The following is a 17771-nucleotide window of genomic DNA, read 5'->3' as shown; positions in this document are numbered from 1 at the left end:
CATAGCTCACAGGAACTTCAAACTCTTGGGCTTGAGCAATCCTCCTGCCGTTAACACCTGGCTAGTTTTTCTTTTTTTAGTAGAGATGGAGTTTTGCTCTGGCTGCTCTTGAACTCCTGAGCTTAAATGATCCACCCTCCCCAGCCTCCCAGAGTGTTAGGATTAGAGGCATGAGCCCACAGTGCCCAGCCAGATCTTGCTGTCTTATAAAAACGCTTAAAGCCATAAATTTTCTGTCTCCACACCCGTAGCACAGTGGTTACAGCGCCAACTACATACACCAAGGCTGGTGGGTTCGAGCCCAGCCCAGGGCAGCTAAATAACAATGACAACTGCAACAAAAAATAGCCAGACGTTGTGGCAGGCAGCTGTATAGTCCCAGCTACTTGGAAGGCTGAGGCAAGAGAGTCACTTAAGCCCAAGAGTTTGAGGTTGCTATGAGCTGTGACGCCCCAGCACTCTACTGAGAGCGACAAAGTGAGACTCTGTGTTAAAAAAAAAAAGAACATACTACACTGCAACCCTATAAACAAAACTGAACTTAAGTAATTAAGTCAGGTAACATTGTTTTTCAGATAAAATTTATACATTCCCTAATTAAGTCTGAGATTTAAAATAAGACATTCTCCACCATTCTATATCTTCATGATCAATCTAGAACTGCTTAAAACAAAAAGGACTAAAATAGTAAAAGAGTACTTTAGTTCAGTCTTGAGAATTATAAAACATAGGTTATTAAGAATAGGGCAGAAAAAGTTAATCTACATTCAATGAGTCAACATTTAAATTTATTTTTTGAGACACAGTCTCACTGTGTTGCCCTCAGTAGAGTGCCGTGAAGTCACAGCAACCTCAAACTCTTGGGCTTAAGGGATTCTCTTGCCTTAGCCTCCCAAGTAGCTGGGACTACAGGTGCCCGCCACAATACCCACCTGTTCTGGGGTGTAGCTGTCATTGTTGTTTGGTAGGCCCGGGCTGGATTCGAACCAGCCAGCTCCAGTGTATGTGGCTGGTGCCCTAGCCACTGAGCTACAGGCGCTGAGCCTCAACATTTAAATTTAATTGAGGCTCAGCACCTGAGGCTCAGCACCTGTGGCTCAAGCGGCTAAGGCACCAGCCACATACACCTGAGCTGGCAGATTCAAATCCAGCCCAGGCCCACTAAACAACAATGATGGCTGCAACCAAAAAATAGCCCAGCATTGTGGTGGGTGCCTGTAGTCCCAGCTACTTGGGAGGTGGAGGCAAGAGAATTGCTTGAACCAGGAGTTGGAGATTGCTGTGAGCTGTGATGCCATGGCACTCTACCCAGGGGGACAGCTTGAGGCTCTGTCTCAAAAAAAAATTAATTGAATTGAATATAATTTAAGATAATGAAATGCCAGTTAAACCTTTGGTACATAAAAATGAGAACAGATTTGATACTTTTAATATTAAATCATTTCCACATAACAATCATCAAAAAATCACTCCTCCAAACCATGGTTATATAGGATTTATTTTGTCCACAGTGAGAAAATACCTAATTCCTACCTAATTGTTATGCTCACCTTGTAAGTACATAAGAATTCTTTTGTTGCCTGAAAAATAATCTTAGATCTACTGCAAATCTAATCTACCAGACGAATTCTAAAGTTAGACCTTTAAAATCCTCATTATTTTATGAGAATTATCTTTCAAAGCTGCAGTCTCCGACTCCTGGGCCCATAGACCAGTCCTGGTCTGTGGCCTGTTAGGAACTGGGCTGCACAGCAGAAGGTGAGTGGCCAGGGAAGCAAAGCATTGTCTGTATTTATAGCTGTTCCCTATCACTGGCATCACTGCCTGAGCTCTGCCTCCTGTTAGATCCCAGTCTCTCCTCATCTGTGGAAAAACTGTCTTCCATAAAGCTTTTTCAGAAATCACCTGAATAAATGTTTGAAGAGTCAAAGAAAAAAAAAAAGCTAGTCTCTAGTGCTAGGAAGGTTGGGGGGTACTATTTTATTCCATTTTTTTGACACAGTCTCACTTTATTGCCCAGGGTAGAGTGCCGTAGCATCATAGCTCACAGCAACCTCAAACTCTTGGGCGATCCTCTTTCCTCAGCCTCCCACTAGTTTTAGAGACAGGGTCTTGCTCTACCTGGTCTCAAACTCCTGAACTCATGCAATATACCTGTGTTGGCCTCTCAGAGTGCTAGGATTATAGGTGTAAGCCATTGCACCCAGCCTAGGGACTACTACTTTAGGGTTGTAGTTTTCAGAGTGCAAAGTGAATTTATAATGTTATTTAATATAGTGTTTCAATTTAAAAAATTATACATTCTATTTAATTACCTCTGACAATTCTGAATTATTAACTGTAGTACCATTCAAAGTATGGAAACATTTCATTATTGCCACAGTCACATCAGTATTAGTTTATGCTGAACAAGTTAATAAATATCTCTAATGGGCATTTCTTTAGATAGATATGTAAACTCCCAGAGAATTTTGATATTTCTATCATTCCCTACTCACCTTTTTTAGATGGTTTGGGTGGCACAACTGGGCCAGGTTCTATGTGGTCATAAAAATTATTCATGGCTTTTGGATCAAAGTTTCCTATAAAGAAAATAAAACCACCAGGCATTTACAATTCTTTCTCCTATTATATTTGATTTTTTAAAAGAAAAATGTGTAAATATATAAGAAGGGAAAATATTTTCCAGGGTTTGAAAACTCATTATATAATCCTATCCTATTTCCAATGAAATTCTCTTTTATCACTGAGAACAGACCCAAGAAGAGCACCATCCTATACATCTACAATGTACTACCTAAAGGAATATTTCTCTAACTGTAAGGCTAGTCTCTTTAGGCAGGATTAGGTATGTGGGACATCTAAAGAAGAGAAATGAAAGGATGGCTAAACTATTTTCTCTTTTTGCTTGTTTTGATTTTAATAAACCATAAGAAAGAAGACTTAAATAGCAAAAGCCCACTTTCAGGTCTTGTAGTTTACCTTGAATTTATCCATTACAAATTCAACTAAAGAAGAAGCCAAATATATAAATTTGTAACATTAATGAAGTTGTAGTTTGAGATATCTAAGCAACCCTGATAAATGTGAAATACAAGCCTATGGTTCGTGGATTCCTACTTTCAAGAAAATGAGAATCTTTAATGTTAAATGTTGCTTACAGATTTAGCAATGATAACAGATAAAGTGCCAATTTCAGAACAGACAGAACGATACCAGAGAATTTTGTCATGCTACAACATTTTCACCTCTATTAAAATGTTCACTCCCTGATCTTAGTGTCTTTTCAGCCACATCTCCTACTGTGACTCCTCCAACATTAGTATTTATCCAGTGCCAGTTTTTAGTCTTATTTTCACTTCTGTGAACCTACCATTCTGTTCTGCTGGATCTAAACAATTCCAGTTAAAGTTTTTAACTGTACCCATAGTTACTTACAGAAGATGTTTGTATAGTAGTGACAGTTTAAATATATTCAATTTCTCGATTTCCAGATATGTCTCCCCAAGGAATTTTCCTTACCAAAATCAACAACAAAGCTGCTTTTTATCAAATCATTTGCATCTAGTCTGAAAAAGGTTTAGATTCCTTCACTAGCTTAAAAGTTTAGATTGGAAACTCAGTATACAGTTTTCTAGAGTGTGGAAGAATAGAATTTAGTACAAAATGGATATACTTGTATTCCTTACAAAGAGATTTAGAAATGGCCAAGTGCCAAAAAGCTCACTGTAAGGTCATTGCCAAATACAGACCAAAATCAGTTCTTAGCTTAATACTACATAAAACCTTAATAGTGGTTTCCTTTATAGGCCCTATTACAAATGTTTTATCCATTTGGATATGCTGTTTTAAGATAATTTTCTGAAAACAAATTGCCATGATAGCTAATAAAAGGCCACATAATATTTGATACTATAAAGCATAAAAAGATCTAATTAATATATTTAACACTTAAGTTACTGCTGATGACCTAATTTTTCAATTCCATAGGCTTACTATAATATAACCAATTGAGTTAGCGTTTGTTTTGCTGCAAAGACCACATAAGTAAAAACATTAATACAATCTTCTAAAAGTTTGTAGAACCCCCACATTGTGTGTAATAATTCTTTCACTGCTTAAAGGTAGTCGGCTACAGAGTAACTAGGCTAATGAAAATAACTTTAAGGGTACCTGACTAGATTGCTCAATTTTCACATTCAAATGTGCTATTGTTCAGATAGATAATACTGTTACCTTTTGGGTTTATCTGCCTCTACTGTTTATTCTTGCCTAAAAAGGGCAATGGGATAATTTATATATATATATTAAATGTATATGTGTATATATATATATACACACACACACTTAAAATACTGTAGAAGCTCTCTTAGCTGCCATAATTAAGAAAAGTAAGTATGGGGCTGGGAAGGCTGATTAAAACACAAAATTGTTTGAAAAAAATGTGTCAATTTTAATGTAACAAACAACATATTTGAATATGGTAATTTTTTATTTCTTTTTTTTTGCAGTTTTTGGCTAGTGCCCTACTCCTTGGTGCCGCCCTGAATATGTTAATATTTTAATGTTAGACAAAGGCTATTTCTTTATGTGTCTGATAACTAAAAGTCCACATTGTCTTTTTGATATAAACCACACCCATGATGACCTAAAGTAGCAGTCAGCAAACTTTTTTTTTTTTTTTGGAGATAGTCTCACTATGTTGACCTCGGTAGAGTGCCGTGGCATCACACCTCACAGCAACCTCCAAATCTTGGGCTTAAGCGATTCTCTTGCCTCAGCTTCCCAAGTAGCTAGGACTACAGGCACCTGCCACAACACCTGGCTATTTTTTAGTTGTAGTTGTCGTTTGGCAGGCCTGGGCTGGATTTGAATCCACCAGCTTCTGGTATATGTGACTGGTGCCCTAGTTGCTGAGCTACAGGCACTGAGCCAGCAAACTTTTTTTAAAAATACTTTGTGGACCTATAATATAGCCTCTATAGAAGCACACAACTGTGTTGCTGAAGCACAAAAAGGAGCCATAGACAAATGGGCATGGCTATAAGTCCATTAAAACTTTGATTTATAAAAACAGGTAGCAGGCCCCTAGTTTGGGGAACCTGATCTATAGTTTTGTGTTGATTTCTTTAGAATGGAGTGAGGGAAATAATAAGATTTTCCCCATTAACCTTTTTCAGTTCTTTTCACCCATATCTAGTTCATAGTCTCTGCCTTTTTTTAATGATTTGTCTTTTTTTTTTTTTACAGAAAGAACAGCTCTCTCCTGCATGTTGGTTTGTGAAACATTTAAGTTGCAGAAATACAGTAACTGGCATAAACAAATCTGGGGATACAACTGACTCTGGGTAAGCAGAAGTTCAACCTATGGGAGCCATAGCACATGAAATTAATCAGAAAGTATCCTACTAGTCAAGGGTATGCTGCAATTGGGGACATCAGTAGAACCTTTTCCAGAGAAAAAGGAAAACCATCCTATTCTGGTGAGCTGGGTAAGTAAAAGTCAGTTAAGAGAGCTTCTACTGTAGTATACTTATATGAAAGAATCAAAAAATCTAAAAGTATGATTATAGTTGAACATTTTCATGTAACAGATAACATAAAAATGGCATATACTATTTATTTTAAAACAGATCTGATATTCTGATTTGGGGATCTCCATTTTTTATAGATATTTTAGGTGACTATCACATAATATGAACACTAAAGTTTTATAATTAAAACTCATCAATAAAGTACTCATAGTGAATGACAAAAAGAATACATACAAGGTAACAACACAGAACTGTTTAACTGATAAGAACTTAATGATGAAACTGCCGAAGAAAGACTATTTTTTGATCCCCCAAATCTGATCAATGACCAAGGGGTAGGGTGATCTTTTTACCAGGATTGTAATCTTATAATGAAAAAAACTGTCTCTTAAATCTATAAAATCAAAATTATTGCTATTTAAGTAGTTTAAAATACCACACTATTACTTATGGTTTACCAAATAATCAAGTCTATACCTCTAGATTGAAGAAGGTCAACTTCTTTCAGTGTACAGTCAACATTAATCTGGAGTTGTCTGTTCATGCTTCTCAATCTTGTCATTTCCTCAGGCTAGTAAGAAAGGACCCAAAATAGCAATTGTGGGAAAGTCATTATCAAGCCCAACATTTAAGAACTATGTTTCATGTTAATCGTTTTGTTTGGATATCACCAAGAATATGGCCTTCATCCATAAGGGGCATGTTTTAAAAAGTCCTATGTGAATACTTTTAAAAGAATAGTCAGGTAAAATGGGGACATCAAAATAGCCAAGTAGAAATAAAATCTGAATACAAAGTGGCAGGTTACAATACTGAACTGTACTGTATCATAGAAGATACTATCAATCACAGAGCACTGAGAATATTCTGTGTTTTCATGGTAAGGGAAACTGTAAGAATCAACCTCTCAAATAAGCAATGTCCATGATTTTAATCTTAACCAGCCTAGTAAGAATTATAACACTCCTAATTTTAATTACTGCTTACTGAGTATCAGGTACTGTGTTTACCAGAATTCTCAATTCTTTCATTCCTTCCTCCAAATCTTTTTTTTTTTTTTTGAGACGGAGTCTCAAGCTGTCACCCTGGATAGAGTGCTGTGGCATCAACAGCTCATAGCAACCTCAGACTCTTGGGCTTATGCTCTTACCTCAGCCTCCCAAGTAGCTGGGACTACAGGCGCCCGCCACAATGCTTGGCTACTTTTGGTTGTAGTTATCATTGTTGTTTGGCAGGCCTAGACTGGATTCTAACCCACCAGCTTCTGGTGTATGTGGCTGGTGCCCTGGTGGCTGAGCTACAGGCACCAGGTGCTGAGCCATTCCTCTAAATCAGCGGTTCTCAACCTATGGGTCATGACAGGGCCACGGCATTAGGAAGGTTGAGAACCACTGCTCTAAATCTTTTAAAGTGAGTACTAATATCGTGCCCAACTTATAAATGAGGAAACTGAGGCACAGAGAGGTTATAAACCTTTCTCACAGTTATAAAGCTAGTGACTGGTAGTCAGGATTTATATAAAACTCAAATTCATATAGAAAATTTTGTCTTTTTGGGCAGTGCCTATAGCTCAGTGTGTAGGACACCGGCCACATCCGCCAAGTCTGGTGGTTTCAAACCCCGCCTGGAGCCAACTAAAACAATGGCAACAACAACAAAAAATAGCTGAGCATTGTGGCAGGTGCCTGTAGTCCCAGCTACTTGCGAGGCTGAGGCAAGAGAATCACTTGAGCCCAAGAGTTGGAGGTTGCTGTGAGCTGTGACGCCACAGCACTCTACCGAGGGCAACAACTTGAGACTCCTTCTCACAAAAAAGAAAGCAAACTTTGTCTATTTTCTAGATCAAAGGAAGCAATTAATCTAGTACATGCAAATTTAAGTAACAAATGAACTAATGAGCTGTCTCTCTCAAACTTTGTTTCCTGCCTCAATCTTTTTTTTTTTTTTTTTATAGCGACAGAGTCTCACTTTATTGCCCTTGGTAGAGTGCCATGGCATCACATTGATCACAGCAACCTCCAACACCTGGGCTTAGGCGATTCTCTTGCCTCAGTCTCCCGAGTAGCTGGGACTACAGGCACCTGCCACAACACATGGCTATTTTTTTGTTGCAGTTTGACCAGGGCTGGGTTTGAAACCACCACCCTCGGTATATGGGGCGGGAGCCCTACCCACTGAGCCACAGGCGCTGCCCTTCCTGACTCAATCTTTCTAGATCAGCCACTCCTTGTGCCTTTCAGGACATATTAAGTGCTGAAATGTAGAGTCCTAACCTTCAGTTAAACCAAGTTTTTTGGAAGCCTTTACTTCCCACACTATTCTTAATTTCTTTACTATTTATATATATGTATAGTAAAAAATAAAGTCAACATTTAGAATTTAGAGCCTGAAGTACTGAATCTTTTAGTACATCTCACATATTAATTCAATTACTTAGGTGATTTTAACTATATAAAGTGGAAATGAAATATCTGCTACTACAGGAACATAGAACAAAATCCTACTTTTAACAACATGTACTTTTGCTAAAAAACAAATATGTTAACATGACAGTGAAGAAAAATGAGCATAAAGAATATCTTAATTCACAAAAATGCAAGATGTTATGGTGTTAGAGAAGGTATATCAGGATAAATGACAATGTTCAAACTGATTTAAAGCTACAAACTTGTAAAATTTTATAACTGTGTCTCAAAGTGAAGCTCTAATACTTACATACCTGTAACGTTCATGTTAGGAAAAATGGTGTTTATTCCAGTTGCTCAGGAGTTCAAGATCCACCTGAGCAAGAGACCCTGTTCCTACTAAAAATAAAAAAACAAGCCAAGTGTTGTGGTGGGTGCCTGTAGTCCCAGTTACTTGGGAGGGTGAGGCAGGAGAATCACTTTAGCCCAAGAGTTTGAGGTTCCTGTGAGCTATGATGATGCCACAGTGCCCTACCCAGGGCAACAGAGTGAGACTGTCTCAAAAATAAATAAGCAAGCAGGTATCAAAAGTCAAAACATTTAAGTGACATAAAAGGCAGAATATAAGAGCTACGATTCCATAGAATGCCAGAGGAACTAGGAACTCACTAAGAAATGATAAGAATTGCTTTTATTTTCTAATTTCAATGGGCAAAAACTATATAAAGTTAATGTGTACAATGCTTACTCCTTGCCTACCAGGCAATATTAAACCAATTTAAAACATATAGTAAGCAATTACCTTAAAGATAATGCACCTAATTAAGAAGTCCAAAAAGTGAAGCTATGTTAAAAAACCCATTCTTGGCTTGGCGCCTGTGGCTCAAGTGGCTAAGGCGCCAGCCACATACACCTAAGGTGGCGGGTTCAAATCCAGCCCAGGCCGGCCAAACAACAATGACGGCTATAACCAAAAAATAGCTGGGCATTGTGGCAGACGCCTGTAGTCCCAGGTACTTGGGAGGCTGAGGCAGGAGACTCACTTGAGCCCAGGAGTTGGAGGTTGCTGTGAGCTGTGATGCCTCGGCACTCTACCCAGGGTGACAGCTTGAGGCTGTGTCTCAAAAAAAAAAAAGTATACTGTTTTCATAGAGGATGGATTCAAGAGTGGCTATGTATAATTTAGAATTGTTTCTAATATAATAGGATATTTGTTTCTGATACTTCACAATGTAAAATTCTAGGCTTTTTTCAAAAAGTGGCAGAAACCCCTTAAGTCAACTATTTTGGCTCCTTAAAAAGTTGTCTGATAGAGATCAACATCAAAGACTTCTGATGTTTTAGGGGGCTTGGGCCCAATTGTGCACCTAGGACAAGCTGTCAAGTAGTCCAAAATCCCAGTTAGAACAGCAAGAACTAGGGGAAGGGACAACTGGCAGCTCTCTGCCTATTAAAATCTTACTTATGGGCTCAGCACCTGTGGCTCAAGTGGCTAAGGCGCAGCCACATACACCTAAGGTGGTGGGTTCGAATCTAGCCGGGACCCGCCAAACAACGATGGCTGCAACCAAAAAATAGCCAGGCGTTGTGGCGGGTGCCTGTGGTCCCAGCTACTTGGGTCCCAGCTCCCAGCTAATTGGGAGGCGGAGGCAGGAGACTCACTTGAGCCCAGGAGTCAGAGGTTGCTGTGAGCTGTGATGTCACAGCACTCTACCCAGGGGGACAGCTTGAGGCTCTGTCTCCAAAAAAAATATATATATATATATATATATCTTACTTATGTTCAAGGTAAAATTTAAATTTCCTTCTCCTCCATGAAACTGTTTCACCTGTGAATCCTATGGGTAAAAAGCTAACATTTCTATGTTGAGAATTTTCAAAGTATTTAATATTGACTAGCATCATTTAGCTGGTCAACATTTCTACTTTACTACCTTACATTATCTTTTTTCTCTCTCACACAAATACGTGTAAATTCACAGACATAATTCATATTATGAAAGGATAAATTCAAAATTCTTAATACATATAGCTCTCTTTAAAAGATGACTGAAGGAAAGGATGCCATCATTAATCCTGTATTTCTGTTCTCCTTAGAAAAAGGTTATTTCACTGCTATTCCAAGTTTCTGCAACTGCACACATAGCTAGTCAGAAATGATGTGCATTCTAGTATCTTTGGGCAAGCACCCTTCTACAAGTTTTTACATATTGCTTAAGAAATTAATTTGTTTGAAAATCTGAACATAGCAGTATGTGCTCAGTAGCAAAAAAATCAACTCTACTAGGAATTGTGTGTATTCCTACACACAACTGGAGTAATGATAAGGATAGCCACTCACTACGCCAGGCACATTATATACATTCTCTTTTTATCTTGGTGACAATATGTACTTGCTATAATTCTCTTTTACACGCAGGAAAAATCAAATGCAGAGAAAAGCCAGTGAATGCCAGAGGTGTTCTCACTCCCAAGCCTGTGTGGGCACTCTTTCCCCTATGTCATGGCTCGATGAACAAAAAGGGAATTCTCACTAAATGATATACTTCTTAATTTCCTACATTAAGTATACCTTTACATCATGTTTATGTTCCTAAAGTTAAAAGGAAATCAAAATTCTGAAAAATGCTTCAGATTTATGTTGGTATTTATATATCGGCAAATTTTTCCAGTATTTCACAACCAACAATTATTTTTAAAAAATACTTGCTATTTGTTGGGCATTGTGTAAATTACTTCACATCTATTATCTTATATAATCCTAATAAAAATCCCATATGATGGGATTTCTACCGCACACAATTTATAGATAAGAAAACAAGGATAGAGAAAGTTACTTATCCAAGGATGCATAAGTAACACAAGTAGCAGAAGTAGGATTCAAATTTGCACCTGACTTGAAAGTCCACTTACTGCCTTCAACACCATGTATACCTGTCCCTCTGCTGTCCACTCTCAATTGTTCTCCATTTTACTCTAGGCCTGGCAGTGAAAACATATGGAAATCACACTCAAACATCTGTTCTCTCAGATATTATCACCTGTATGAACTACCAATTTCTGAAACTGGGGGATGGCTACTTGGGGATTCATTTTACTATTCCACCTACTTTATGTATCTTTGAAATTTTCTATAATAAAAAGTTAAACCACAGGGCAGCAGTTTCACCGACTTCTCTTCCTTTCTAAAGAAGACTCATCAATAAAAGTGATCTAAAATCTAGGGCTTTTTTGAAACACTAGTCCATGCTATATCAGACATTTCTCTACTTCCAATAAAAAAAAAATCAGTAAGGCTTTACTTAGCAGGGATTATCACATAGCAAGTAGTTGCTAAATAAAACTTACATAGTCATTCTAAAGAAAATGACTTCTATGCTAAGAAAATTTGTTTATACTTTACAGGGACCTAAAGGACTCCAAAGTGCCCAATCACCACAGCTGGATTCCTATATGGATTACAGCCTTTAATATCTTCCTCAATCATGAGATTCTATTCAGGTTTCAAATGGAAAAAATACAGCAGAAATTCAATTTATATAAAACTTAAAGATTACAGTTATTAAAATTCTAATATTGGATAAACTGAAAAATATAAACAGTATTAGAAAAATTTTATTAAATTATTGATATGCCTGTTTCTCAAAAATTTCCACTGGTTCTCTGGTAACATCAGAATAAAGTTTGAACAACTTAACCTAGCATTCAAAGTCTAAGTCATACTCTCCCTATGCACATTAACCTGTGTTAACTCTTCAGAAATCTCATGCTCACACCAGGAACTAAATTTATTGTCTCCTCAAAGTCAATTTCTATCTTGATTTCAAGCCTTTGTTACCCCAGCTTTACCTTCTAAAATATACCTTCACCTTTCCTCTCTGCCCACCATTTAGGGCAGTGATTCCTTACATCTAATAACCTTATGAAAGCAGACCTGCTTCCCATACAAACACTTAAGAAACTCTGCACATCATCTCAGTGACAGGAATCACAGACCCAGGAATCCCAAGTAAAAAACTCTAAGAGGAAGTAGCTGCAGACATGTTGACTATAGGAAACAGACATATATACCCACTTCTCTAAACCTGTAAACTCACAAAGAGATTACCCTGAGTTTAGATAGACAGTAGAAAAATGTGGAAAGGCTTCATGGAAAAAAGTAGAGATTAAGCTTGAGCAGATAGGATTTATACATGCAGAGCTTAAAGAAGGGCATTCCAGCAGAAGGACAATATAAGAATGAAGAAGTGTGCTGAATCTATACAGAAACTAGTTGATAAAAAAGTTCTCTCATTATCTGTGAGCATATATAGAACTTACCACTCTGTGTTATAATTAGCTGTTGACCTGTTTTTCTTACTAGTAGGTATATACTAAGCACCTATCAAGAGTGTCATGTTCATAAACTGTACACAAAAAATGTTCCTTGAATATATAAATGTTGAAAGGTAAAATGATACAATGGATCATAGAAAGCTTGTGAAGTCAAAAGATTTTAGGAAATGTTTCAAAATTTTCAGAGTTGTTTCAGATGGTCAGAACTCATGTATATTAACAAACATGTTATCTGAAATTTTTCATTAGAGCAGTTCCCTTTATGACTGCTATTGGTTAATACTGTTATTTCAGTTTCTAAAATTACTTACATTTAATGAAACTGCTCTGCCTTAAAATATTCTAGAGTCAACACGTGCCCAAATATACTTATCTTATTTTAACTCGATGTACTTAGAAAAATAATTTTAAATGTTATATATCACTGCAGTGTCCTGTAAATAAAGATTAAAGTCTATCCTTTCCTTTAAAAAAAAAAAATTATATATCATGTACTTAAAAGAATATAGAGAATAAAGCCTATAAAACTTTTGGTCAATGTATACTTTTCATTTTGACAGATAGCAGTCTATAATAAATGAGATGCTATACCTTGATTACATTGTCAGCATTTGAAAATACTGATGAGCCTATGGAATTTGTACATATGAATAAATAATGCATCAAATTATTCTGATGAGAACTACTGAGGGCAAAAGTTCTTTATCCATTGTTCAAAAAAAAAAAACAAAAAAACAAAAAGCCCCCAAATTCTGCCAGGAGCAGAACCTAAAAGAAAAACAAATGGCCTAGACAGCTGTGTCCAAACCTCCTATCAACACATCCTAACAGATCACTTACCGTGGGGATTGCAGTGGTGCAGCTGACTCTTCTAAGCCGTCTCTGCATCAGGTCGTGCTCCATACCGTTAACTTCAGCCTTCAAGTGCTCTAGCTCCTCTTTCTCAAGTTTCAATTGCTTTGCTAACCTCTCCATTCTTGCTCGCTGATGTAACAGCAAGGCTATAGCATTACAGATAAAGTTGTTGCAGAAAATAACATTAAGTTATTGGAAAATTTCTATATGTATTACTAATATATAGAAGACTCATCCAACTTGGAGATTGGCATTACTCTTTCTCTCACCTTTCTAATGCTATACTGCCCCCATATCTGCTTTAATTTGGCTTTTTTAACTGGTACCAAAGTGATATCACATGTACATCCCTCTTATTCTGTCATCCTTAGTTTCCCTAAGATCTTCTTTATACTTGCATATGTGCCCAAAATGGGCTCATTATCAGACATACTGAATTACAATTATAATTATGTCCCTTCTTATATATCAAAAGAATACAAAATTCTCAGGTACTTTGAAATAATCTGAATAGACACTTAAAAAACTTTATCCTAGCGTGTGACACACCTCTTGAGGGCAGGACACAATTATAAGAGGGACCTGACCTAATAAATGCAAGCAGTGTATCCCTGGTTCTCTGTACCCTCAATGATTCCCCAACAATAAAAACAAAAACAAAAATTTTTTCTCCTTTATACTATTAGGTCTACTATTAACTGATCTAACAATATTCTACTTCTTATATATTATTTATAAATATTACGCCCTTTGGGCTATCTTTAGAATAGAAAAGATTCAAATTCTTTCACTTGATGAACTTTAGTCTACCCTCTATGAATCTCTTTTCCCTACTCTATATTTGTATTTTTGACAGTATCCATTTTACTTGTATTTTTCTCCTAATGCAATGAATGTTTTTTCTTTAAAAAGTATTATGAGGTCATGTCTACACTTTCATATTTTACACTTGGTCTTAGCCAAAAGGCTGAGAAGCTATACTTTCATTTCATATTTTAAAACAAAGTTTATACTTCAAACTAATTCTGAAGTCTTATTCTCAATAGTAGTACTACTGCCCAACATTTAGTAAAACTAAATAGCTAATATTTTTTATTTTGAATAGACGATCACAGCCTCTCTGCATAGATTAACTTTCATAAAAGGGTTAAAATTTACCTTGTGTATAGGCATAGTCATCTGATCCAGAACTAGAACTCCTCTGATATTTGTGGCTTCCCTTTTCTCCTCCAGAGCCTGGTATCACTGAAATGGGCTGAATAGGTTCTGGTGCAGCAGAGCGCTCTTCTTGGTCCACTAAATTTAAAAGATTTTCAGTTGTAGCTCGGCCTACAGTAATTTTAAAAACTGTAGCTGGGTTTGGTATCACCCGAGGAGATGGTGAAGGAGCACATGAAGGTCCAGTTGGCTGTGTATATGTAATATACACAGGATTAACACTAAATGGAGGTTTTGGTTGAGTAGATATCCCTCTTGAAGGAGAACTTGAAGGTGGTGTGGTGGCTGTGTACAGTGAGTGCTGATTCCGTGGAGATGGTTGATTACTGATGGGTGAAGGACTCCTAGTAATTGCTGTCCCAGGTCTTTGAGAAGGTTCGACTGTAATTTCTATCTTCTTCATGGAACCTTTGGGTAAGCTTGATGTTGTATATGGGAGATAGGCTACTGAGTGGCTTCCCTGTTTCTGATAGCTAGGAGGTCCTTGTTGATATGGATGGGGTGGAGTAGTTGAAGGACTAGGTGGCATAAAGACGTGGCCCAACTGAGAAGGTTGCACCTGATGCTGTGGAGAGCTGAAGGGTGAAGGACATTGAGAAGGTGGTGGTGAATGGTATGCAGATTGTGGGATCTGCTGTTGTTTGGGAGAATACTGAGAAGGTTGATAGTTCTGTTGGTGTGGATAAACAGGTAAAGGACGTTGGCTATAATGAGGCACTGGGCCCTGTGGTGAGGACTGCCATGGTGTACTCTGAGGAGTCTGTCTTCCTGATGAACTCTGAGATGTCTGTCTAATATAAATAGAGCCAGGAGACCCATAGAGATTGCCTGGAATTTGTGGAAGAATTTGTAAAGCTCTTGGTACAGTCTGTCCAGAAGGGAGGTTCTGGGATACTGTAACAGTAATTGGATTTGTACTATACCGAGGTATGTGCATGTATGAAGGAGGTGGCGGCGGCGGTGGTGAAGGCCCTTGCATAGCAGATGGATTCATTCCTGTTTGCATGGAAGATGGTTGTTGAGGTGGCTGTGAAGGAGTAGCTGCACTTCTGTTCTGTTCATTCATAAAAAATGGATTGTAGTTGGGAGTGGCAGCCACAACAGCTGGAGCTGAGTGTGGTTCCTGAACTAAACATATCAGCTGTTTACCTGCCGTATGCTGTGGATCGATATGTCCATCACTTGAACTATGGACCAGTGTTCGACCACCATTAAGTTGAGCTCCATCTCCTGGGTGGTAGCTACTAGGAGAATGGATACCCAGGTTAATATGCAAAAGGCGATTTCTATTCATCCTATTGTCATCTGGACTATGGTATTCCATATATAAGTATTTACTACTCTCCTGGGAAAGGGCTCGGCAACAGGCTTCAAGATTGTTGTTATTCTGGGGGAGAAAAATGGTAAAAGTAATATTGGCAAAATGAACAAATACTAACAGTAGTAGTTAGGCTTTGAGAGTTACATACTACTGTTACAGACTAGAGAGCGGTATTTTAACCAAAAAAGCTTCATGATCATTTATCCTGAAACGATCCCAAACAATCACATTATTTTATAAACATTTAGCTTACATACTAGTACTACCACTACTGCTACTGCTACAGAAATGTAAAGTACCTACTAATGAACATTGTGACTCAACCCCAAGTTTTCTGACTCCAAATCGAGGACTCATTTTCTATTTGTTGCATCTCAACAAATTAAAATGTTGGGCTAATCTTGAATTCACCATAATTGCTGCAATATATAAGTAATATCCATCATTAATATTTAAGCTGATAAATATAAAAATGCTTTAGTTTTCAAAACACACTGAAACCACAAAAGGAGAAGAAAAATTAAAATTCCTAAAGAGTTAAAACAATTCTAAAGCAGCCTTCACTTTTCTTTTACCCAAATTTATCCCTATATAACATCAACTGTGAAACAAATCAGGAAAAAAATGAGTCCACATTTTGAACTATTGACTCCATGATTTTGGTAGTTATGATAACTAAAAAAACATGGTCTCAAATTGCCTTAATACAATTAATTCACATGCCCAGCCTCAAAAAGTTTTACTCACTGAAAGATAGCTTGGTATATTTTCAAAGTCACTAAAGGATTTGAATTTTTTGAGTTATACACACACACAAAAACAGTAATAGCAAACTGACATTTTAGAAATCACAACTGATAGTAATAACTAAGTAAAAGATTCTCCCTTTTTAAAATTTTAAGACATCGTAAAGCAGTTTTCCATCAAAATACAGAATTGTAAACTATTTTGCTAGCATAACACACACATTATTCACTGCTTTTGAAACAATCCATGAAAGTTTCTCAATTATTGTGACTTTCTTTGTAGCTCATGAATACACCTAGAGATATGCACATATATACAATTACTATATATTTATTTTAGGGAAAAGTACATATTATGTAAGAATGAAAGGAAACTCTTCACTTCTGAGAACTAAATAGGGTTAAACTTAAAAACAGGACATAAAATGTTATAATTTTCGAGTCAGGAGAACTCAACTCACATTTACAGATAAGCAAAGAGATGCCTGGGAAGTTATATGGCTTGACAACAGGCACTTAACTAGTTAACTGAAGAGTCAGTTCTAGATTCTTGGTCTCCTGAGTCCCAGTGCTCTTTCCACACAGTAATTTCAAGAAAGAGAATGTTTGGCCAAAAGGACATTACTAAACTGGAGCTTTAGGAAGTAAAAAAACCATTCACTCAAGCAAACCTTTGTAAAATGAATTTTCAGAAATTTAAATAACTGGCTTTATCGAAACTCTATAGTTAGTTTTTATCCTTTTCCTTATAGAAAGTTTGATACTAAAACTCAGATACTTAAAAAAATACTGTGAGTCACAGAAACAAGTATTAGTTGAAACGTAAGAAGAAAATAATTAAAACTCAAATTTTTCTTATCCCATTTGGAAATCATGCTGAGCAAGGAAGCTAGCTAATGAAAGCAAATTTGGAACCAAGAGATTGAGATAAAATGCCAACTTAAATGTGTTACTGACAGATATCTGAAGGAAAAAGCCATGCAGAGGGAAAAAGTATCTCCTTCAAGGTTTTTATAAACCTATGGAATAGGGAAGAACAAAAACTATAGAGAGTTTTATTTGAAAACTAAAACAGTCACAGACACTTTGCCATTTGATATTTTTATTAATAATCCTGAAATTTCATGTTTTTAACATTGAATTAAGTAGCTTATTTAGCATCATCACAAAAAAGATCCAAATTAATATGATTTAAAAGTTGGATTTGTCAGCATGTCTGCGGTGACAAGTAAATGTTTCCCATGAAAAAAAAAATTTGAAGGCGGCTCGGCGCCTATAGCTCGACCGGCTGGGGCGCCAGCCACGTACACCTAGGGTGGCGGGTTCAAATCCCCAGCCCGGACCCGCCAAACAACAA

General features: G+C 37.0%; 1 protein-coding gene across 1 annotated transcript in view; it reads right to left on the bottom strand.

Moving 5' to 3' along the window:
* The window catches only part of TAB3 (TGF-beta activated kinase 1 and MAP3K7 binding protein 3), an 82329-nt gene that overhangs the window by 19641 nt on the left and 44917 nt on the right, over positions 1–17771 (bottom strand). The window contains exons 3-6 of the mRNA XM_003793738.2: positions 14288–15734; positions 13115–13275; positions 6012–6105; positions 2499–2582 (exon numbers count right to left, since the gene is read on the bottom strand). Coding sequence (XP_003793786.1) covers positions 2499–2582; positions 6012–6105; positions 13115–13275; positions 14288–15734 — 1786 coding nt within the window. The remainder of the gene's footprint in view (positions 1–2498; positions 2583–6011; positions 6106–13114; positions 13276–14287; positions 15735–17771) is intronic.

The sequence above is a fragment of the Otolemur garnettii genome, unplaced genomic scaffold, assembly GCF_000181295.1.
Source record: "Otolemur garnettii isolate 467f Iridium unplaced genomic scaffold, OtoGar3 scaffold00072, whole genome shotgun sequence".
NCBI lineage: Eukaryota > Metazoa > Chordata > Mammalia > Primates > Galagidae > Otolemur > Otolemur garnettii.
This window is presented reverse-complemented; position numbering and strand designations above follow the sequence as displayed.